General features: G+C 49.9%; 1 protein-coding gene across 2 annotated transcripts in view; it reads left to right on the top strand.

Annotated features, from left to right (window-relative positions):
- The first annotated feature begins 9,925 nt into the window (after window positions 1–9,925).
- The window catches only part of LOC135819230 (E-selectin-like), a 98,379-nt gene continuing 84,277 nt past the window's right edge, over window positions 9,926–24,027 (top strand). Inside the window, exons 1-2 of one of the 2 annotated variants that reach the window (XM_065332397.1) lie at window positions 9,926–10,141; window positions 17,168–17,294. In XM_065332397.1, the coding sequence (XP_065188469.1) occupies window positions 10,121–10,141; window positions 17,168–17,294 (148 nt within the window). In that variant the 5' untranslated portion in view covers window positions 9,926–10,120. The remainder of the gene's footprint in view (window positions 10,142–17,167; window positions 17,295–24,027) is intronic. The other variant, XM_065332395.1, reaches the window with a different exon arrangement.

The following is a 24,027-nucleotide window of genomic DNA, read 5'->3' as shown; positions in this document are numbered from 1 at the left end:
GTTAGAATATGCAATTCCGGTCTGGCATTGCCGCATGACTGCAAAGCAACTTTCAGCATTGGATGTTCTGCAGGCTAAGGTATGCTGCGCCTTTTTGCGGAAGAAAGCAGTTCAGTTTGACACACATGAAACGAAGGAAAATCTTAATAAGCTATGTTTTCTAGAGTCTTTGCATTATAGAAGGCAACACATCTCTCTTGTCCTTCTCTTCAAGTACGTTAATGTCTATCCCCGCTACTTATCTAATTTTGGTATACATATCACAACCAGTGCACGACGTCCCAATAAGCTGATATTGACAAACCATGGTCAACGCTGTTCAAATCTCTTTTTCCATAAATACGGCACCCTCTGGAATTGTCTGCCCCCTAAGATACCTCCTTAACCAGTTTAAGTATACAATAAAAGAGGAGGCCGATGGCTTATGACCAATAAAAACTATTATAAAAACGGAGGTCCCCGAGGCAAGCCAGAACAATTTTTCGAGCCCGACTATCCATAGCACAAAGTGACCAAATGGGCACTGAGCCTGCCACTGGACTTCTTTCTACACAACAACACCTAGTACCTCGTCTCTGTCAAATAAGCGCTTCAAATCCATGTCGTACTTGTAGAGACGTTTCTGTGTCCGTTCTGATACCGTAGTCAAGCACATAAAGGCACATGTGCTTATGCGTGAGTTTTTGCGTTATTTGCTATTTTTTTGCGGGTCGTTTTGTCTCATACATAGGCACATGCGCTTGAGTTGCTAGTGTAGCGGTAACTTGAATAATTATGCACATAGTGCAGTACCGCAATGCACATTTTAACTATGTCAACATGGTGTTTTTGTGGTGTCTGTTTGTCGCAGGGTGGATTGCATCTAGGTTCACTTATCCCATGGTACGAAACGATTTGGGCCATTTCAGCCAATCAGTGACCGTTCTGAGCGGGGGAATATAGAGCGATATTCCCCCTGGGGTCAATAATATTCCCCGCTGGGGTCACTGGATTAATAATATTCCCCGCTGGGGTCAGGAATATTCCCCGGGTCACACCAATAAGGGAGATTTTAGTGCTGGTCACGCTCTATTCGGGGCAGTACATAGGAAAAATGGATTATACAATTCGTACTCTGTGTATACCGTGTCCCTTATATTTTCGCTCGTGCTAACGCACTCGTGAAAATATTCGGCAGTATACCCCTCGTACTCATGGGATGATCCATACTTATTAGCTCATGCGCTTACCGGTATATGTGAGGGTGCGTTATGCCCGGGTATAGGCACATGCGCTTATAATTATGCATGTCACTACGGTACTAGGTCGAATAGTCATGATGAAGTAGTCGCCAAACGCCGAGCTCGCGAGTGCAGGCACCCTAGTTACGGGCGCCGTAGATCTACGCCGTGTTTGGTGGCTCCTTCATCATGAGACATGACAGTCGTAGGCGGGCTATAGCCGAATGCAGAAACGTACGGAAGCAACTACCATGGCCATGGTGACAGCCAAGTGGCAGTCACTGAGTCTTCGCAAGGCTACAAACACTTGAAACAGCAGGCCCATCTCACACGAAAAAAACAAACATTCGACATCATTTCCGGAGTTGCGCAAAACTTTTGCCAGATTCCTAAAATTTAATGCATGCGGGCGCGTTTTTTGCTACGCTCATTCAGATTCCGTGATGGGCACCGACTGCGTTCCATGCCCCGAATGTGCGAACAAATGCAACCTCCCAACCTGTTTGGGCGCGTTCCTGTCACTCGAGTTTTTAAACTTTCTTCTTAATAATTTCGGTCAGTCGGCTACTATTATTTTCGTCTTGGGGGTTAGACAAGGGGAAGTAGCCATGTCGGGGCGTGAGCCCGCGTTTCGGCACCGAGAGTTGCAGCTCGCTCGACTTGACTCTACTGAGTTCAGAGGACCCACACCTTGATCTGGTGAGCTGCGTTGTGTGGATTCACTCGAGTTGAATCTTTGAGTGGAACCTATAGTCACGGTGAAAGAAGAATAGAGCGTGTGGTACAGTCGTATAGTGCCTCCCTCGACCTCAGGCCCTCACGGCCGTTGGCAGTACAACTATAAGTAGTCCACCATGGTCCACATACTACGGAGGATTAGCGAGACGAAATTCGCGTTCGCATTCGCTCTCCAAGGAAAGTCGAACTCAGTGAGGAAATTCGCGTTATGAGAAGGATTAGCAAACAGAATTCGCACATGCATGACGTTGACACGACGTACATTGTGCACAGACAGTACAGCGTGGTAAATTTATGACTGCCCTGACACGAATCGGCGATTCGTGTTCCGACTACTTGTCTTTTCCGAACGAAAAATGCGAAAGTTCGCAATCCAGTTCGCGAACTGAAAAATGTTTGCGAACGCGAACGCGAATTTCGTCTTGCTAATCCTCCGTATACTGATAGTGATCGAAACTAAACTGATGAGTGACGCACCCAAACCCCCGACTCCAAACAGAGGTGTGAACAACACAGCGTGGACAAAACAGCAACTGCACAGGTCCAGTACTTACTAGGTTTGACAATGTTGACCGTAGACTGTGAGAGCAGTCTGTGTGTGCGATCGACCCCTAGGCCCTAGCCCTGGGCCTAGGGCCGTAGGTGTCTCACAAGAGTCATGACCAAGGCAGACACGTATACCAGGTATACGTCGATCTACGGACCTGGTAGAGGCGTGAGATGTGGTCAGGTGAGAACAACACCCGCTCGTCTGACGAGGCGAGTGAATGGCCGAGAACGACACAAAGTAAAACTAGTCAGCTTGCAGGGTTTCACGGCAACGCACAATGAACTAGAACATCCAGTTTCCAAGGCCCGCATGCTCAAAAGTGCTCAACATGTGGACGATACAAAACAACAATGGCCGGTCCGCCAGGCAAGAAACCAGCTGAATAGGGGATTGGCGTACTGCGCGAATTGCGGAGAAAACTATTGGAACCGACTCCAGCTGCCTCAAGGAAAGTAATGAAGTAGGTTTCGAACCTGTGGAATGAATTTAAACACTACAATAGGACATTAACTCCTTACAGATAAGTCCGTCAACTCTGCAATCGATGATAGTCCTTGGCAGATTACGTTCGGTAAATTGCTGAATTGTGGTTTCCAATTATGCTAGTCAGTATGCTACAGTATGCTGGAATTATGCCAATGATGGTGCTATACTATGCTGCGGTCCAACCTAATGGTATGGTGAACTCAATACAAACAGTCCTTGGCGGATTATGCTCGGCAAACTGCTGAAGTATGCTATCCATTATGCCAGTGATTATGCCAGTGATTATGCTACATTATCATGCTGGAATTATGCCGATGATGGTGATAATTATACTGTACCCTTGCACTCTTGTTGAACTTTGCAATGTTACAACGACTCTGGCACCATGACAACATAGCTTATACGGGGTAACATTCACCAGGTTATTTCCTGCAGCATTTCCTGCAGCATGCCTAAATATGCCGGGAACACTTATCTTCAGCCTGCATCGTAAGATCTTTTTCGGCCGTCTGGCCTCAGAAGTGCTTCCATGCCAGGGCATAATATTTTACACAAAATCCGAAGATTATGCCAGAAATTATGCCAGCTTGATCCACCAAGGGCGTGTCGGTGATAGTAGTGGACCGATGTCCACATCAATGCATATTTCTTGCCTCTTTTCCACAGATTGTTCTGAGGCAGGCAAAAACATTACCGGCGGACTCAGTCAAGTTAGAAAGGAAGTATATCGCAACAGTCCTAGTAAGTGGAACTTGGTTGATGTGTAGCTTTGTTAGTTTGCGCCTCGAGACACGGACTGTGCTGAGTTACAATATTTGTTATCCTTCCCTCTCCATTTTCAAAATCCTCAAGCTCAGTGACCAGGTCACATGCCACCACAGTTGACGAGATTCCATTGACAATTGTGAAAAGAATACTTTCTGGAGCTCAACATGTGTAGCCGCATATACCGGTACATGTTCATACACTGTAAGTAGTTGCATTCGTTACACGCTACCCTGGCATCCCGACACCATCCGCACGAAGGTGGAGCACCGCCGCCTTGAATGGCTCGGACATGTTGCTCGGATGGAGGACCACTGTTTGCCGAAGCAAGTTCTCTTTCGCACGCTTCCGTCGCGTCGCCCAGCTCATGGCCCTCGTCGGCGCTGGAAGGATTGTATCATGTCTGACCTTCGTTCTCGCGGCCTCGAGGGGGAATGGCGAGCTGAATGCGAGTCGCGTTCCACCTGGCGCTCAGCGTACTCAGCACCGGTAGATGCCCAGCATCCCCTCCCGTCACCTGCTACACCTGCGACCGACAGTTTGCACGCCCCAGTGATCGCGCACGCCACAAGTGTAGGGTTGAGCGTGCGAAGCCGGTTGCGGAGCAGAAAGGTGCATGCCAGTGTGGAGAGTGTGGCCGTTGGCTGAAGTCCCGTGGAGGTCTGGCAAGGCACAAGTGTACTTACCCCCAGTCAGCAGTCGGTGCGCCCCTGCCGCTGCCTGCTTCTCCGCTGTGCTGCATCGCTCACTGCCAGGCTTGTGACCGCTGTTTTGCGTCTACACGTGGCCGCGCCCGTCATCGCTGCTCACGGACTTGTAGTCGTCCGATCGTACAGGACCGTCAGGGTTTCACATGTGTTTGTGCCTGCTCCCGCCGATTTCGCTTACCGCATCACCTGGATCGTCACAGGGTTGTGTGCTCCTCCTCTCGCTCAGCTGCCCCTCCGGGGCCCACGTAACCTTCATGGCAGTGGCTCAACAGGACAACAGGTGCTTGTGTGTGTGTGTGTGTGTGTGTGTGTGTGTGTGTGTGTGTGTGTGTGTGTGTGTGTGTGTGTGTGTGTGTGTGTGTGTGTGTGTGTGTGTGTGTGTGTGTGTGTGTGTGTGTGTGTGTGTGTGTGTGTGTGCTTGTGTGTGTGTGTGTACGGACAGCAGTGATCGTTGACGAGAACGGAAACATATGCACGTCACCGCGTGAGCAGGGACAGCGCTGGGGAAGGCACTTCTCTGGAGTGCTCAACGTCATGAACACTTGGACACCGAACGCGCTGAATGGTATCCCTCAACTACCGCTTGTCGAAGACCTCGCTGAACCTCCCACGCTGCGCGAAGTGTGCCGCACCGTTGCTCGCTTGAAGAATGGCAAGGCTGCTGGAGCCTCGGGCGTCCTGCCGGAGATGGTAAAGGCAGGGGGTGAGTCGCTGAACAACAAGCTTGTGGAGCTATTCGGAGATGTGTGACGTGCCGGCCAAGTGCCGCAGGAGTGGGTAGACGCTACCCTGGTGCCAATTCCGAAGAAAGGGCACCTGACCCGATGCGACAACTGGCATGGCATCGCGCTGCTCGATGTTGTCGGCAAGGTCCTGGCGAGTCTCATTCAGACGAGACTCCAGGGCCTGGCCAGCAGCTTCCTCCCGGAATCACAATGCGGCTTTCGGCGAGGTAGATCCTGCACGGACATGGTGTTCAGCGTACGTCAGCTGCTCGAGAAGACCATCGAGCATACATCCAAGGGTTTCTTCGTCTTCATTGACCTGAAGAAAGCCTACGACTCCGTGCCCCGTGAGTGCCTCTGGCAGGTGCTCTCCCGTGCTGGTGTCCCTCCCCCATGCTTGCAGTAATCCGGTCTTTCCACCATGAGATGTCTGCAGTATTGCGCGTGAGTGGCACAGACGTGGATCCGTTTGGCGTCACCAACGGCTTGAGGCAAGGCTGCACTATGGCTCCTGTCCTCTTCAACATCTTCATGTGGGCAGTAGTCACCAAGTGGCAACAGAGGGTCAGAGGTATTCCTGGCTTCGGTTTCGAGTTCAGCTACCACTATGAGGAGGGTCAACTATATCGCAAGGCACGCCGGGCTGACACCGCTGCCACCGCCCTAGAGGCACAGTTCGCGGACGATTCCTCCCTGTTTGCAACATCGCGTGCTGGTGCTGAGATTGCCTTGGACCTGTTCAACTCGACCGCTTCGGAGTTCGGCCTCACCGTTTAAATAAATCCAACCAACCAACCAACCGTGAGCGCGACCAAAACCAAGTTCTTGGTTGCGGAAGCTGGCGTCACGGCTGCGGACCAGGCGCCCATACAGCTTGCCGGTGTGGACATTAAGTGTGTGCCGGAGTTCAAGTACCTGGGGTGTATCATCCACTGTGGCGGCCGATCTTCGCAGGATATCAGCGCTCGGGTGGCAAGTGCGTCCGGGCTTGTGGTGCTCTGCAGCAATCTGTTTTCAGGAACAAGAACTTAGATCTTCATATTAAACGCTGTGTGTTTAATGCTTGTGTCCTGTCTCTGCTCCTGTATGGGTCCGAGTGCTGGACACCGCTGAAGCAGGACCTCCGTCGCATGTCTGTTTTCCACATGCGATGCGTGCGGTCGATATTGGGTATCACACGCCATCGTTGCTGGGATGACCACATATCCAACAGCCAGCTGCTTGAGTGATGGGGTGACTCTGAAACCATCGTCACCAAGGTTCAGCATCGGCGCCTCGAGTGGCTAGGCCATGTCGCCCACATGGACGACGTGTGGTTGCCCAAACAGTTGCTGTTCGGCACCCTGCCATCTCGTCGCCCGGCACATGGCCCACGTCGGCGGTGGAAAGACTGCGCTGTAAAGGACCTCCGCTCACGAGACCTTGAAGCGGACTGGTACAGAGTGGCCTGTGACTCTCGCCCAGACTGGAGGTTGGCTTACACCTCGGACGCCCCGGATCCCCTCGTACCGGCACCGGTGACTTGTTTCACATGCGCCAGGCACTTCGCACGTCAGGGTGACCTCGCTAGGCACAAGTGCACGGGTGAACGGCAGAAGCCAGTTTCGGAGCGGAGAGGTGCATGTCAGTGCCCTCGGTGTCATCGTTGGCTCCAGAGCCGCGGAGGCTTGGCTGTGCATCGTTGCTCCGCTTCTACCTCGTGCCCAGTACCGACCGAACCAGCTGCTGTTGTCACCGGTGACACTACCGCTCGGAGGTGCTGCAATGCTCACTGTGGCACATGCAATCGTTGTTTCCGCTCAACCCAGGGACGCAACCGCCATCGCTGTTCAACGCACTGCCACCGTCCAACGGCCAGAGAACGGGACAAGTTCCCGCATATGTGTATCTGCTCTCGCCGGTTCCGACTAGTCTCGCATCTGGGGCGCCATCGGGTGGCGTGCTCTTTCTCTCTCTCTGCTGCCCCTCCGGGGCCCACGTGACCCTAGTGGTAGTGGCTCTACAGGACAGGACAGGTGTGTGTGTGTGTGTGTGTGTGTGTGTGTGTGTGTGTGTGTGTGTGCTTGTGTGTGTGTGTGCTTGTGTGTGTGTGTGCTTGTGTGTGTGTGTGCTTGTGTGTGTGTGTGTGTGCCAGCTAGTTCGGTTGGTGGGTACACTTATGCCTGATTGTGTTGGGTCTGTTGCCAACAGGCTTGGCTGCTTGAAGGTGTATTGTTGTATCTGCCACCTTTGTTGGTTTCAGGGTTCATATACTTTCTATTTGAAGTATACATACCTGTTAACCATGGACTGCTTCTGACTAGATTAACTCTTGTGTAATCAATGGTGCTAGTGACGCTTAGATCAGATCCACTCTGACTTAGCCACCCACACTAGTAGCAAGTATTACCTTCATTGGGGGCAGGGGTAACTGCAGTTGGATCCCAGGACGGATACCCTGATGCCGTCAATCCTTTTTCTGCACCTTGTCCTCACCCACTTACTGAGGTGTGGTGAGCCCATAAGTGGGATCATTTTAAGTCCACCCAGAGTTTTGGGGATTTCAGGGGGTGTCGGCCGTTGGGCGGTTCAATCGCCAGTTGAGTCATCTTTCCAAGATTCCTTTTGAGTCTCTCCCCTCTCCCGGGAGACCGGCGTGACCAGTTTTGGCAGTGAGCAACAAGTACACGGACAAGTGTGTGCTTGTGTGTGTGTGTGTGGGCGTGCGTGCATGCGTGCATGCGTGTATGTGTGTGCATGTACTGGTGTGGCGCGAAGTTGTTGGTCATGTGGGACGTGGCACTGCGAAGTACTGCCCAGGCTCGGGTGCATGGATCAGGTAACGAAGCCGGCTCATTGCAATGTGTCAATTGAGGCTGGGACGGGCAGGGGTGGAGAGTGTTGCGAAAAAAAGAACTGAAATTATCCATAATTATAAAAACCGCTCCGAGAGCAGTTTCGAAAAACCTTAACTGGTGCAGTGCATGCAGTCCCCGTCGTAAAAAAAGTATGAAATTATAACTGGTGAGTCACGCGGGGTTTTGAACTGCTCAACGCAAATCGCGAATGAGGTCACCCGAACGCACCAGTAGCACGAGGTCGGCAGCGCACACACTACAACAGGAAGCTCAGCATACATTGTTGGTCCACACTCACTTCTGGTTGAGGCAAAGTCACAGGCACAACACCGTCACCACCACTGCAATCAGCGTAAATATTGCATGTGGGTGATTAGCATAAGGATGTCAGTGACGGTCAAGCACCGCCGAGTCGCCGACCCCAGCCTACATACGCCAAAGTCACTGAACAGAATGATATGAACCTCCCGTTACTGGTGCGTTCGGGTGACGTCATGCGCCATTTGGGTTAAGCAGTTCAAATCCCTCGTCTAAGGGGTCGTCCGTAATCATCGATCCTTTTCACGAGGAGAACAAGTTTCGTTTAAGGGCGCGTTCAGACTACCGATAAAAAGTGACCGATTGGGAAAGTCGCCAAGGTGATTTGATCACGTGACGTTACTGGCACGTTACCGGTGGGAAAGTTTTACTGCCGCGGCTGCTGCGGCAGTAAACTTTTACCGGCAGTAAAAAAGTGCTCAGGCTGCATGCGCGCTGGGAAAATAGGGAAAATCCCTTGTCAGTGCCGCGGTGAGAGCTGAAAACTTCACGGTAACGTTAGTTTGTTATCGGTAGTGTGAATGTCCTTCACGGTTTATCGGCATTCACGGTTTGACGGGGTTCACGGTAGTCTGAACGCGCCCTAAAAGGGTGGGTGGGGTGAGGAGAGTTTCCCATAAAAATATTGACCACTGACACGTCAATCCATTCTAGCTGTCAAGTCAATAATATTTTTTGTTCCAGGGGGAGGGTGGGGTCGAGTCATAACCAAGTCACTCATAACTAAACTTTTCCGTTCCGTGAAAGTTATCGATAATGCCGGATGGCCCCTAGCCATTTCTAATTTCATACTTTTGGCGACGGGGACTACTCTTGGTCGTATGCACAGCCAGCTCGGCCAGAGTCATGACAGAGATGACCTGACGCCCTTGGATCCTGGTTTTTATCCAGGCATAGATCTCAGACTACCTTGTCTCTTGCTCTACCCAAAGCCAAAATTCGGTATGGTTTATTTTCGGTTGGTTTCCTCGGCCCTGACCGCTGGAACGCGCTCCCTGCTGAGGCCCGTTTATATGTTCTTCATTGCACTTATTCCTCAAATCAGTACTTTCCTAGTACAGGGTACCCTGTAAAAAGGCCTTCGTGTGCTAATATGACTTAGGACGTCATCACTTTCTAGCCCTTTAAGGCTGCATTTTACATATACATGAGGCATTTTAATCAGGGTCAAATTTCAACCCGCCATGTACACACACGTACACACGTACACCTACAGTCTACACTACACCATGTACACTAGTACACTACAGATCCCGCGTACCGGTATACTCGGCTACAGATTGTATTGGCCGGTGAAAAATTCTGCCGGGTATGCGGGGTCGGACGAGTGCCATAAGTTCTCGCGTCGCCGTACAACTTTGCGCAGTTCGACAGGATCACTCGCACTACACTCCACCGCAATTGCGCGCAAATGGAACTAGCGATTGGAAAAGTTTCTGTACCGGGCTGTTGCTGGCAGTTATCATGATTGTTATAAGCGTTGCCGCGATAAGTGTAGCGGTACACAAGTTTTGAGGTCTCAAGAAAAGCAGAATGCGAGCATACGCATGCGCAAAGAAAGGCTGGAGAAAGGCAAGGTAGTTCACTCTTTCATTAGTTGTAGATCCAAGGATTAGTTGGAAGAAACACTGCCTCAATTCTCGAACAGCACTCGGTGATCGTCAGGCTACTAATTGCTGTTAACAGACATTACATTGGTTTGTCCCTTACTAACTTGGCCATAGCTTTCGAGTAGGAAATCTCAAGGCGAGCTGTCAAGAAGTTTGATACCATGGGCTGTCTTTCGAAACCGGTAAGTCCGCTTGTTCTTGCAAGGATCTCTCTGATCTGTTGTACTCCTTCGAAGTTACGGTCGAAAATCGGGGCAGACTACGGCAAAGGGGCTCAAATTTCGACTGCAGGGACGTTCCCCAAGGAGGTGTTCTGCGGCGTGCATGGTTTGTGCTGTACATAAGTAGCCTAGCATCTGTGCTTCCATCTGTAGTTTGCAAGCAAGATGTTGCAGTTGTTATACATGTAGTGATTGATGCGAATGTATTTGCCTGATGTGTTCTTCAACACGTCAGGTGATGCGGCCACGAATCCGGCTAACTTTACTAATTTATTAAATGGAATTCTACAACTGTAAACCTGCGATAGTCTGTACTGCGCTCACAACGTCCTTCCCATCGCCCCTCACTAATTTGCACACGCATGCGCAAAGAAAGGCTGGAGGGAGGCAAAACAGTTCAGTTCACTCTTTCCTTCGTCGTAGATCCACAGATTAGTTGGAAGAAACACTGCCTCAATTCTGGACGAGCACTCGGCGATTGTCCGGTTACTAGTTGCTGCTAACAGAAATTACATTGGTTTGTCCCTTACTAACTTGGCCAGAGTTTTCGAGTAGGGAATCTCAAGGCGAGCTGTAACGAAGTTTGATATCATGGGGTGTCTTTCGATACCGGCATGTACGCTTGTTCTTGCAAGGATCTCTCTGATCCGGCTAACTTTGATCTTTTTTTTAATCGAATTCTACAACTGTAAACCTACAGTAGTCTGTATTGCGCTCACAACGTCCTTCCCCTCGCTCCCTCTCTCCCTCCTCCCCATGGTGCCTGCTATGTACGTCGGTCCCGAGACCCTTGGTCGGAGGAGTCCAACGCACCTCACCAGCACAGCTCATGTAGCGCCGACACACACACACACACACACACACACACACACACACACACACACACACACACACACACACACTTACACACACAAAATGTCAAAAAAAGGATCATTTCCTTCTTGTATTGCACGGATGAACTAGATGGACCCATAATAGCAAGAGTACATAACCCCCAGAGTGTGCAACGCTGATCCAGCTCTGCATAGGGTCTTGGTCGAGCGGAATCGGATCTTCTGATGTCATGCGTACACTCCACACCAGCGAAAGGCCGGTCTCGAGTCAGGGCACCATTGTTTTTGATCCAAGAGTAACCGCGACTCCCCGGGTTCTCCTCAGATGTGTACGGTATTATGACGCAAAGATCCGATTCCGCTCGACCAAGACCCTATGCAGAGCTGGATCAGGCGTTGCACACTCTGGGGGGGTTATGTACCTTGATAATAGGGTAATATGGGCTGTAGCTCTGTGTCTAAAGGACTACAAAGTTTAACTCGGATATTGGGCCAATGTAATCATGGATAGAAGGAAGGAAAAACTGTTACTGACTAACTGTCCATCAATGTAACCTTCTACGTTTTTTACATAAACTTGAGCCTCCCAAGTTGGGCGGTCTGTTGCTCTGCGTCATCGAGTTGTAGTAAGGCCGGTATGTCCAATTGTCTTACTAGTCTCGTTATCATCCAGTAACGTTCGGCATTCTTTTTGCCGTGGAACACAGCTCATGCTCATCTTCATAACGCTTTTCTTCTCCTCTACACCCTCTTTGGACCTATTCCTAACCTGAGCCTTCCAAGTAGGAAGGTTGTTGGTTTGCACCTGGTAGATGTGTTCGAGTTAGGTGTCAGGTCATTGAATGTCTCAGTACCTTTTGTTAGTTTTGTGCCATGTTGTCACACTATCCGACATAATTATGATCTGGTTGCATTGGTGGAACTTTATTCATAATTCGTAACATTTCCGTATTTTCTTTTATACATACCGGTACTATTATTATTGTAGTCTTTTGGACGTTGAATCGATTGGTTTTGGTCCGAGAAGGCTGGATACACAAGTCACCTGGTCACTGTACCTGTTTGTTGTTTGTTTGTTTTTTGTTTTTTTTTGTTTTTTGTGTATATTTAACTTCACACATAAATGGGAACTGTGCCCAATAAAATAAAGGCGAATATGGAAGGAATGAAGCAAAGCAGGAAAGGAAACAAATGAGAGTAAGACAGAAGAAAATCGCAAATCAAAATACCCCACGCTCCAGAAGTGCTCAGGAACTGACAGAACCGGTCACATATGCCCGGGGGGGGGGGGGGGGGATGGCACACAATCATATGCCAGAAGGAACAACAAGGGCCGCAGCGGCAACAATAGCAGCAGCATTCCAACACAAAATTTCACGTCTACACATAGACATAGACGTGTTCATCCACGAACACCCAAACTTGTCTCTAGCACCGCGGGCTTCAACTAACAGCCAGTTAGTGCACATTCCTATCACTCGAGTTGAGCCTTGGTGTGAAAATTGTAGCCTGCAGGCGGTCACAAATTGCAACAATCACAAAATTTAGGAACCAAAACTGAGTACTGAAACAGTCATTGACCTGACACCTATCTCCAACACATCTCCAATTCGAAAACCAACAGTCTTCCAACTTGGAAGGTTCATTGTTAGTGAAAGACCGAAGAGGGGAAGGTCAGCGCAATGAAATAAGTGCAAGCTAAGTTGCACATGAACAAAGAATGTCGACTGAAAGCTGGCAGCCTATAATATAGTAGCGAAAAGGCATTGTAGCAGCGCCCCATGTGTGCTTTCCTGCCACGGAGCAGGATTCTGCTAGTGCATGGTCGTTGGAGAGCCAATTCTGCTCCAGAGCTGGGTCAGCTGGTTGGGAGTCTGTGGAGCACCGTATTTGGAGGGGTATAGTGAGCGAGTCTCACGCGAACGTAAACATTAATTAAATTTTCCAAAGCCAGATTTAAACCAGGCCCAAATGTACGTAATACCTCAATCAAATCTTCGGCCAGGAGGCTTCATCAAGATTGAGGAGAAAAAAACAAGTGAGGTCGACTTATATCATGCACCACAAAGTGGAATGAAACTACACCATACGTGATGAGAGTACACCATCCTTTAGACACCGGCACACATACACGCAAACACACACACACACACACACACACACAAACACACACACACACACATACCCAAACACACATACCCAAACACACAGACACACACTCACACTCACACTCACACTCACACATGCTCACACTCTGAATCACACCCATGCTCACAAATGTGCAAAAAAAGACACAAAAAGGAAAAAAACCCAATGTGCCTGAAACCAAGGTATGAAGAGTAGTGGGACTATGCCAAAAATAGGAGATTTTGTCACCAAACTGCACTCACTAAAGGCCGATTCACAATATAACTTCTTGCGACGCGACATGTGACTTGCGACGAGCTGCGACAGCGACACACGATTCACAATCCTTTTCATGTTTACGACAGCTTTTTGCACTAGTAGTACTATGCACATACACTGAACGTGCGCTGCACGTGCACCCGGGGTAGAAACTGTACTCCATTTAGGTATGGCGCGCGTCGCATGTCGCAAAACTTGAACTTTTTTCAACTTCCGCGACAGGTGCCTTGCGACTGCACGCGACAGCTCGTGACAGGTAGTTTCTTGTCGCAACTGTCGCAAATCGCGTGTCACGTCGCGGAAAGTTGTATTGTGAATCGGCCTTTATGCTACAACATTGTGCTGGACTGTATAACAATGGCGTAAACAAGCACACATGACAACAGGACAGTGACAAAAGTAACTTTCAGATGGCGTCTGGATATCTGGATGGCCTGCCTTATCCGGCGGTTCGGCGGTTTACGTACGGCACTTCCTTTGCGAGTATGGATAGTGATGTACAGGGAAGGAATAGCGCAGTGGATGGGTGTTGTAGTGGTTGGTGCAATGCGTAGTGCTCTCCCCAGGGCCTTTGTGAGATATTAGAAATCGCAGTGAAGAGACTACTCGATTTGAGAATGGTGTGTGTAGTGACTGCAGTGGAGCTTGCGTGCCTTAAGAATTCAAGGTATATCCAGAGTATATTCCGAAGCCTAGATCTGTGAATTTTTCAATATAATAATTATAACCGGTTTATGGTTGCAGTCAGAAACACTGTTTTCCATACATTGTGTCATTCGCCTTGTGACACACTGTCATTGTAAAGACAATGCTCTTGTTCGACCATGGACCAAATTATCATGAAAATTAATGCACGTGCTACTAGTGCGTATATTTCTTCCATATACAAAAACTTCGTGACTTTTTGACGGCTGCGTACAGCTCTGGAAGTGCTCACTTTGACTTGGAATGACACTCGTGGCATTGTCTAACCTATTTACAAGCTATATGCAAAAAAAAAAAAAGCAACTTAGACGAATGAGATTGAGTTTATTGAGTCCCGTAGCTATGCAAAAGACGTTATTTCAGTAGCGCCTGGTGCTAGCCAGGGTCCACACAGAATTAATTGCGTGTTTGTTGTGCCATCGGCATGCCTGGTGCTATCCTGTACCTGTCCCGCACCGTACCATGAAAGACAGCCAGCCAGCCAGACAGTCAGACATCAATACGGTGTTGTACGGTATCAGGTTGTAGTATAGCATGTCGTACAACAGTACGATGAAATTGTGGGAGAAACCAGCGACCGCTTGGGAACGATGAACATTACAACAGTCTTATTGTGAGTGAGAGTCAGGCCAAGTTTCTGAAGATCCGTAGCGAGTGCTATCCCGAGCATTATGTTAGCAGTACAAAAGCATAGACAGGATGCGTATTATAGGAGACCCAAGTTGCTGAAGATCAGTAGTCATTGCTGATAACGTGCAGAAAAACTAAATCCGCAGCCTCTTTTGCCGTCGGCAACATTAAGCACAAGCACGCTATCAAGGCAAGGAAATTACTAAGTTGAATTATCTTGATTTTTTTATTCATTTTATTCCAAGCAACACATGGCTGGGGTAGCCAATGATCACTTTGCGTAGCGATTGCCGGGTTTTTATAGCCAACCACGGCTAACAAGGAAAAGAGTAAGAAGTCAAAAAAGAAAAAGAAAAGAAGAAAGAAGCAAATGAGGACTACAATTGTGGTCTACTGGTAAAGCAAGGCGTTCCTGAATGCTGTTAAAGTAGAAAGGCCCTTTGTCCCCTGGTGCAGCAAAAGCCAATGCAAATAGCCATTAAGAAGAGGGGAGTGTAGCAATGCAGAAGAGTGGACCAGAGGAAGTGAGAGTTGGTTCCTAGTGCAGCTATCCCGTCAAAACCAGTCAAATTGTTTAAGATACGGGTTTTTTTTGGAAAGACGAATACGATGGATAAGACAGCACATCATGATTTGTCATCTTTCTAGGAGAGGTCTGGTCGAGGATAACATATAGAGAGCGACACTAGAAACGGACTTGGGCATATGATAAAGAATCTGAACCCTTTCAGTGCCAGGCCCGATGCACGTGGTTGGCCGGGCAATTTTCATGATTTTTTTTCAAATTAGTCGTACCAACTCAAACCGACTTGTCTTCCGCTGGCGTAGCTTGTGCTGCTGCATTCTGCTCAAGCTCGACATCGACATCTCCGATATCCTCAGAGCCGTCCAAGGCAACCACTGCAGTAGGTACGACATCGACCACGGCCCACTCGTCGGCAAAATGTGTTCCATCACGATCGCGGACGGCTATGTCCGCATCCAAGTCATCGCCTTCACTATCGCAGCTCCAGTCATCACTGTCCGAGTCCATGATGGACTGGAGCACCTCTTCAGCCGAAATGCGGCAACTCGCCGTGTGTGAGTGACAGCTAGTGAGACCTAAAGTACGTTCCGTCAGTCTAATTGTTTCTGAATCGAAATATGTTTTTCGCGCTAGTGCTCAGAATGTATGCTCTCGCGCCCATGCTTACTCCAATACGGCGAGTGAGGTCTTATTCAGCAGGGGAAAACCGCTAGTTTCCCCTCGAAAAGTCCCAATCGGCCAAGCTAGATCGTAGTGCATGGCGGGTGAGATACAGTAGTGCGCACTACGAGGACGAGATATCTTGTCCTTGGCCAATCATGTGGAGGTCTGTAGGAGGAGTTATCTCGTCCTTGGCAGTGAAAGGGTTAAGGAGGGAACGATTGTGAATTTCCAGTTTCTGCTGTTGGGTAATAGATAGATTTGTCCAGGCAGTACAGCAGTAGTCAAAATGCGGCAAGATATATGCATTATAAAAAAGAGCACGACAGCTGTCAGGAAGATGGGCGCGGTGTGAGTATATTCTACCTATGGCTGGACTAGTCTTCTTACATATGTGGGTAACATGATTAATGTATTGTATCGTCACTGTATGGAATATAATTTTACCTCATTGGCTCAACAGGTCAATGTATTACTACAAAAGGCCATAAAATCCGATTATAAGGAGATAAAAGGAAAAGAAGGAGCAAACCAAAAGTGGATGAAGTGGGAGAAAATAGCAATCCCAATAAATTCTGCAATTACTTTTGCCTAACCAGGGTTCCAGCCAGGTCAATATAGTAGGGGGGGCGGGCATGGGAAAAGGTTACCCCATGACTCATTTTTTCCAATGTCCAAAATTGTCTTGCCATGCAAAATGTAACATACAGGGTGAACCCCCGACTTCACCCCTCACAAATGTGCCTTTATGAACCCTCTAGTATCGTCTGTATTTTCGTTGAATGGCCGGAAAGAACACAAAAATCGGAAAATGAGAAGGGGGCGGCACTTTTTCACAGGGGGGGGGGGGGGCGCTGCACCCCCTACCCCCCCCCCCCCCCCTTTGGCTAGAACCCTGCTAACTCATATTCAAACTGATTGAAACGTTTTTGCAATACAATGATGTAGCCAATCAATGGAAAAAAAAACATTTCCATCAGTTCTAATAACATGCATGATGAGCTAGGCAAAAAAGCATAGCGTAGGGCCCTGAGCTTCCAAGCTCTCTGTTCCGAGTCTTCTTCGCTCATGTCACTGTCACCTGATTATCGCTGACTCTGCATCACCAACAGTTGCTCGTAACTTGAGCTGCGATTGCAGCAAATTGAAAAGTGCACAGCTTCATCCTGTCAACACTTCAAAAATTTACAATCAAAGCATTGCCTCTTGATATTGTTGTTGCTCCAGGGGTGTTCTCAGCTCCTACGCATCTTGCTATGCCTTTGTTTAATCCACCAAGGATTATCGGCCCTAACAAAGCTCTCTACTCCAGCTGATGTTTCGTCGTGTCAATGTTTAACTTCGGGAGGTACCTGTGAGTTCCTAAAGAGACAGTGTGTTGTATACAGTCACGTTTCACTGATCAGGCGTTCAGTCATTCGGCATGTAGGCCACCTGACAGCATGCAGGCAGCTCAAGTTTGCCTGTGTGTTCCATGCAAAGAGTTGTTACCGTGAAATTTGCAGTATTGCTATAGAGGGGGGGGGGGTCGTATTGATGTTAAAACTTAGTAAACATCAGTGCCGTATGTTTTCTTCATAAAATGCAATTGTGTGATGTCCACAACTTTCTTAGTGAAAAGTGTCGTATACTGAGGAAATGTTAAAATAAGGGAAAACAAGAAAGGAAAGAGGACAATAGACGTCCTTGGCAAAAACGCGCTAATGTTTTTCTTGATGGTACTCTTGCCCGGACATTTCAAATAACGCTAAATCGTAGTGGATTTCACATTTTTCATAAATCGAGACTTTTCGTGAAAGTTCAACTTACACTGGAGGCAGAGCATCCAGAGAGAACCTCATCAAACGGCGTTGCTCAGCAGCATCAGCCAAATCTGTAGATTAGCGCCGTGAATCTGCGTGATTGATTTAATCAAGCTGCCAGCTGGCAGGTGTACATGCGGCGCTCACGTGCTCTAGCCACTGGCTAGTGCGCCAATAACACGGTAAACCTTCACATTGCACATACCTACGGAAGAAGGGGAGAAAAAACGAAGACGAAAAAAAAAAGACAACAATGGGTGTGTAGGCGCTACATGAGCTGCGCTGGTGAGATGCAGTGGACTCCCCCGACCAACCGTCTCGGGATCGGCGTACACAGCAAGCACCATGGGAGAGGGGGGTGAGAGAGAGAGAGAGAGAGAGAGAGAGAGACAGAGAGACAGAGAGAGAGACAGAGAGAGAGACAGTGAGACAGAGAGACAGAGACAGAGAGAGGGAGAGAGAGTACACAAGAAAGAAGAGAGAGAGAGAGAGAGAGAGAGAGAGAGAAAGAGAAAGAGAGAGATGGGTAAGTGAGGGAAAGAGAGTGAAAGAGGTGGAGAGATATAAGTATAGAGAGAGAAAGAGTTCAGCGGCATATCGTCGCTATTACTATAATGCTACTTTTAGAAGAGGGTCAACATAATGATTTGCGTCCACTGATGGCAGGCCAGGGTGATACATGTGCATGGCTAGCACCAATTGTACAGAACTATCACATGTCACATGTTGCACGTTGATACTATAAGTGTATTGTAGTTACGAATTGTGTACGGAACTGTCACATGCTGCAAGGGCAGTATTGTCAAGACCTGCTAGGTCGCTTGCAATATTGGTGCGGTGCGTATTACTGCTATGCATTTCGCGAGTGTAATATTTATTTGTTAGTCTGTTAGATCTGTTACATCACGAGTGCATATCTGTTACGTCTACGTCAAGACACATTTTACGATACAGTAATTGCTATGCGTGTTCGTACCACGACATGTTCACGAGCGGAATATCTTGTGAATCGTGCTAATTTATTATAAGTAGAATTGTTGACACACTAATTTGGTTGCAATGTACATGTACTTACTAGTACTTGATCCGTTGCATTATCGCCATCCACGGCAACTCCGCTACGATCTACTTGGCGAAACTTACTCTCGCTGACAGGGTGTGCTGTCACCCTGTCGCTGGGTGCAAGCACCCCTTGACAGACACTGTTTTCACCTCCGTAATCAACAATTCTTTAGTCTTTCACTTCAGCAGATTGCTAGTTTCTGTTTTGTTCTGCATTCAAATTATTATTGCTTTTCTTTTTTGTTGCACCTGCACTCCGCGCTGCACGTGCACGCGGACTTTGGCAGTCGCCATAATTAGTATCTCTATGGCTACGATGATTCATGCATTTTCTGTACGCTGCATTTTCTCTCTATGCCACGTCGTTGTGTACATGCATGCGGCGCAAGCCAATGCACGCACGCGGGCACGTTTTGCTGAGGACAGCGATTTGAGAGAGAGAGTTTGTCAAGTTCGAGAGAATGGTGGTTAGCTTCTTGCCCAGATTAGTGACAGTTGTGGTTGTTGTTTGCCTTTGCGTTTTCCTGGTTTCATTCTCTGCATTCTTAGTTGTGTCCCATGTCTGCATGCTGTTTTCCGAGTGTCAGTTCACTACACCAGAGTTCGAACAATTATAATTTAATACAGTCTTCACCGAAGGGGAAAGAGTCCTAAACAACTGGCCCTTCGAGCCGGATCTCGGACTGAGCTTGTTCTGTAGAGTGTAGTAGTATGTAGACATTGTAGTAAAGTTATAGTGCTGTGGAACGTAAAGTTAGCATCATGTCCTCGGCGTCAGCTCCGCGTACGAGCCAACGCTCAACCAAGGGTGTGCCGCCATTGAGATATGGACACGAGGAGCCCGAACTCGCCGCGGCTGCGGATAAAAGGAGCTCGGTGTCCGCTGTCCCGTCCAGGGCCAGTAGCGGTTCCCAGCTCAAGGTCGAACTGAAAGCTACAGAGCTGGAAGCGGCGGAGGAGCTCGCCACCATGGAGTTAGATGTAAAGAAAAGGGAGATTGAATTCCGCAAGGACATTTGGGCCAAAGAGTTGGCGTTAGAGGAAGCAATAAAAACGGAGCAGCTGTCCCAGAGGAGTTCCCCGAGGCGGCGAGGGCATGGCTTGACTGCGGAGGCACTTGCCAAGTTTGACGATGCCTTGCAAAGATGTGGCAACACTCGTATCGTCCCGGCCGCAAAGTGCGTATCATTGAGTTGTGTGGACCAGGGTCGCGTTGTCAAGCCAGCAGGGCAAGCTGGTGCCGAAACCCGGGGATATGATAGCCTTACTGAACAGACAGCAGCAGTGGATGGCGCGCGGAACATGGACTGGAGAATGTCAGCCGCAAGGCAGTCAGCTGGCACATCTGAGGCCTCCGAAGATTCCGCAGTGTCATTCAGTCAGGCTCAGCAGCCAAGGCCAATCTGGCACTCAGCTGTGCGGCATCCAGGAGCTGCAGTGCAGCACACAATGGCAGTGCAGCACGGAAAGCGAGCCGTGCACCATCACCACGCTTCAGTGCATCAACCAGTAGCAGCTGCCTCGTACCTAGTGCGGCAGCAGCCAGTGCTCAATCAGCTACCTGTAACCGTTGCGGGTCCACTGAGCATGCCTCAGCCACAGCCACAGCCACCACAACAGTCACAACCGCAGCAGACGTACAAACCACAGCCTCGTCGAATCGTCGAACATCAGACGCTCCCACCCGACATGGCCCGCGTGCAGAAATGGGCAGACGGCATACCAGACGGTTGGCGCCAGGGCATTCGCCAGGCACAAATAAAACCGTTGGAGCTGCCAAAGTTTAATGGGGAAGAGAGCAGCTACATGAAGTGGCAGCAGCAGTTTTTGCGTCTGGTGGACGAGGACCCATATGTGTCCGACCACTACAAAATGGCTCGTCTTCGCGAAGCAGTGGCCGGTGGAGCAGCAGAAGATTTGATAGCGGACTTGTTGGACGGCGAGGGTGCGTACCAGTCCGCAATGGCTGAGCTGGATGCGTGGTATGGTGGCAGCCAGCGCGAGCTCGAGCGCCAGCAGAAAGAGCTGTATGCACTGCCACGCATTCAGCACGACAAAGCCACCGCCGCTCTGCAGACGCTCGCCATCAAGCTCCGCAACGTGCTGCTAAACATGCAGGCGGGCCACATCATGCCGGGAAGAGAGATGTACGTAACGGTTACACAGAAACTGCCCCGCAACCTTCTGCTGCGCTACATTGAGCGTTATGACGACGCCACTGGTAACGTGGATGACCTGTCCAGATGGCTGCTGGATAGAGTGCATCGCATGCGCCAGGTTGATACTCGCATTGGGGACGTCTTGACGGTCAAAAAGCCGGAGAAAGCGGCTACAGGGCGCACGCAAGGCCACCACACCATGGCCACCGTTCCAGCAGCTAGCAGCAGAACAACGTCGGCCTCGGCACCAGCGCCACGAACAACGGTGTGCCCGGTGTGCCAGGGGCATCATGCCCTTGCTGTATGTGCTGAGCTGCGCAAGATGTTGGTGGGCGAGAGGTGGGGAGCGGTCAAGCCCCTGTACAGCGTTTGTACGAATTGCCTACAGACAGGGCATCGTTCAAATGACTGCTCTGCTAAGCCATGTGATGCGTGTGGACGAAAACATAACAGTTTGTTACATGTTTGGAAATCGGACAAGCCACACATTTATATCTCTACTACTGACGCCAATGCCAGACACACAGCGGTCAGCAGTTCGACACAGGCAGCCAGGCAGCGCACAGCAACGCCAACAGCCAGCGTGCCGTCAGCAGGTGCGGCACTGCACATCCTGCAAGAGCCAGCTGCGACTCTACGCGCGTCCGGTGGAATGGCGTTCATGACCGTGTCTGCCACACTAGTCAACAAGGACCGCCAGATGCAGGTGACCACCCTGCTCGACTCAGCGTCATCAACGAGTTACGTCACCGAGTCTGTGGCCCAGGAGCTTGGACTTACGGGTCCTCAAGAGTCATTGCAGACCACAGTACTCGGAGGGAAGACAGTTAGTGGTACCCGACCACACATCAATGTCGGTGTCCAGACTCAAGATGGCAGACTGGCCCAGTTTAGGGCGTGGGTGCTGCCAGCTGTAACGCCAATGAGTACGGTGGACTGGGCCCAGAACAGCGACACGTGAGCAGGAAACATCGAATTCCAGCCGTTGCCGTCTCCCACAGTGGGCATTCTGATCGGTCTGAATGCAGCAGAGCTGCACACGTCACTGGAGGAGCGCAGTGGCCACTCAGAGAGCGGACTGATTGCCCGGCGCACACCACTCGGTTGGGTGTGTTTCGGCCCCTTGGGGAACAACAGTACTGCACTGCAACATACCTGCATCGCCCTGTGCACTGAGGCTGGCGTACAAGAAGAAAGTAAGCTCGATGAGATCGTTCACAAGTTCTGGGAGACAGAAAAGGTGGGCACGGAAGCGGCAGCATCCAATGTCGAGACGCCATCGCCAGCTGATCGCCAGGCCGAGTTACACACCAACGACACTGTGCAGTATGAAGACGGGCGCTACACGATGTCCATTCCATGGGCGAGCAGCCAGTCACAGCCTCAGCTGACCTCCAACCGCATCATGGCCGAGCAGCGGTTGAGGTCCTTGGAGAAAGCACTGGACAAGCGACCAGCAGTGAAGAAGCAGTATCACGAGGTCATGAACAGTCATATTGAGAAAGGCTACGTCAGCATGGTACCTACTGAGCAAGCTGACGGAGAGGACCAATGGTATCTGCCACACTTTCCGGTGGTACGCGACGATAAGAGTACCACGAAAGTCAGAATTGTCTTTGACGCAGCGGCAGAGTGCAACGGTGTCTCGATTAACGACGAGATGTTGACCGGTCCAGCGCTGCAAAACGACGTATCCTCTGTGCTGCTGCGCTTTTGTATGGAGCCAGTTGCTCTGGTAGCGGACATCGCAGAAATTTTCCCGCAAGTCGTTCTCGCAGAAAGTGACAGGAAATACCATCGTTTCCTGTGGAGGGTGGATGGAGAAGTCTGTGTGTTTGAGTGGAACCGGCTAATAATAATAATAATAATAATAATAATAATGACAGTTCGCATTTCACTCATTGCATGAGGTCAACGCATCTGTTAACAATTTCGAGCCAAGCAGCTCTATCAGAAGCAGATTGCACAGCAATCTGCTTGGCTCGCTTCATGAGCTGCTTGGCTCGAAATTGTTAACAGATGCGTTGACCTCATGCAATGAGTGAAATGCGAACTGTCATTATTATTATTGTGTTCGGCATAAAGGCATCCCCCTACCTGGCAGGCAAGGCGGTCAAGAAGACCCTGGAACACTTTGGTGACGGGTACTCTGCAGCAGCGGTGGAAGCCATCGACAAGTCCACGTATGTAGACGACCTGCTGAGCTCGGCTGCATCCGACGAAGCTGCGTGCAACACCCAGCAGCAAACGCAGTGTCTCCTAGCGCAGGGTGGGTTCCACTTGCGGAAGTGGTTATCGAACAGTGCAGCCGTCATGGAGTCCATCCCAGAGGCCGACCGCGCCAAGGAAGCGGTGTTAAACTTGGGTGAGCGAGATGCTCACAGCTGCCTACCAACAGTGAAGACACTCGGCGTCAGCTGGCATGCACAGTCCGACACGTTCACCTTCCGCTACCAGCAGACCAAGCAGAGTCCAACGAAGCGTTCAGTGCTGAGCGGGCTGTCGACTGTGTTCGACCCGAGAGGCCAGATCGCGCCATTCACGATCCGGGCATGCATTCTTTTCCAGGACTTGTGTCTACTCGGTGTTGGCTGGGATGAGCAACTCCCTAGCGCAGAGACGAAGAAATGGCAAGCCTGGTTCGGTGAGCTGCCAGCTCTCTCAGGAGTTCAGGCTCCACGCAGCTCAAAGGCACCAGGTGCACCAGAGAGCCAGCTGTCGGTTCACACCTTTGTTGACGCATCTGATCAAGCTATTGCCGTGTCAGCATACGTGCGTGCAGTGGACGCTACCGGCAACGTCAGAGTAACTCTGGCAATGGCCAAGGCAAAGCCAGCTCCAATTCGCCGACAGAGCATCCCTCAACTTGAGCTACGTGGTGCGGTACTCGGTATCCGCGTGAGCCAGCACCTGGAGCAAGCCATCGGGATACCCATTAGCCAGCACACATTCTGGACAGACTCGATGAATGTGCTTGGCTGGATTCGCAACCACAGCAGGCGGTACAAGGTTGACATCGGCAACAGCGTATCACTCATCCAGGAAGTGACCAGCGTCAAGCAGT

The sequence above is a fragment of the Sycon ciliatum genome, chromosome 6, assembly GCF_964019385.1.
Source record: "Sycon ciliatum chromosome 6, ocSycCili1.1, whole genome shotgun sequence".
NCBI lineage: Eukaryota > Metazoa > Porifera > Calcarea > Leucosolenida > Sycettidae > Sycon > Sycon ciliatum.
Note: the sequence above shows the minus strand (reverse complement) of the source record. Positions and strands in the feature narration are given on the sequence as shown.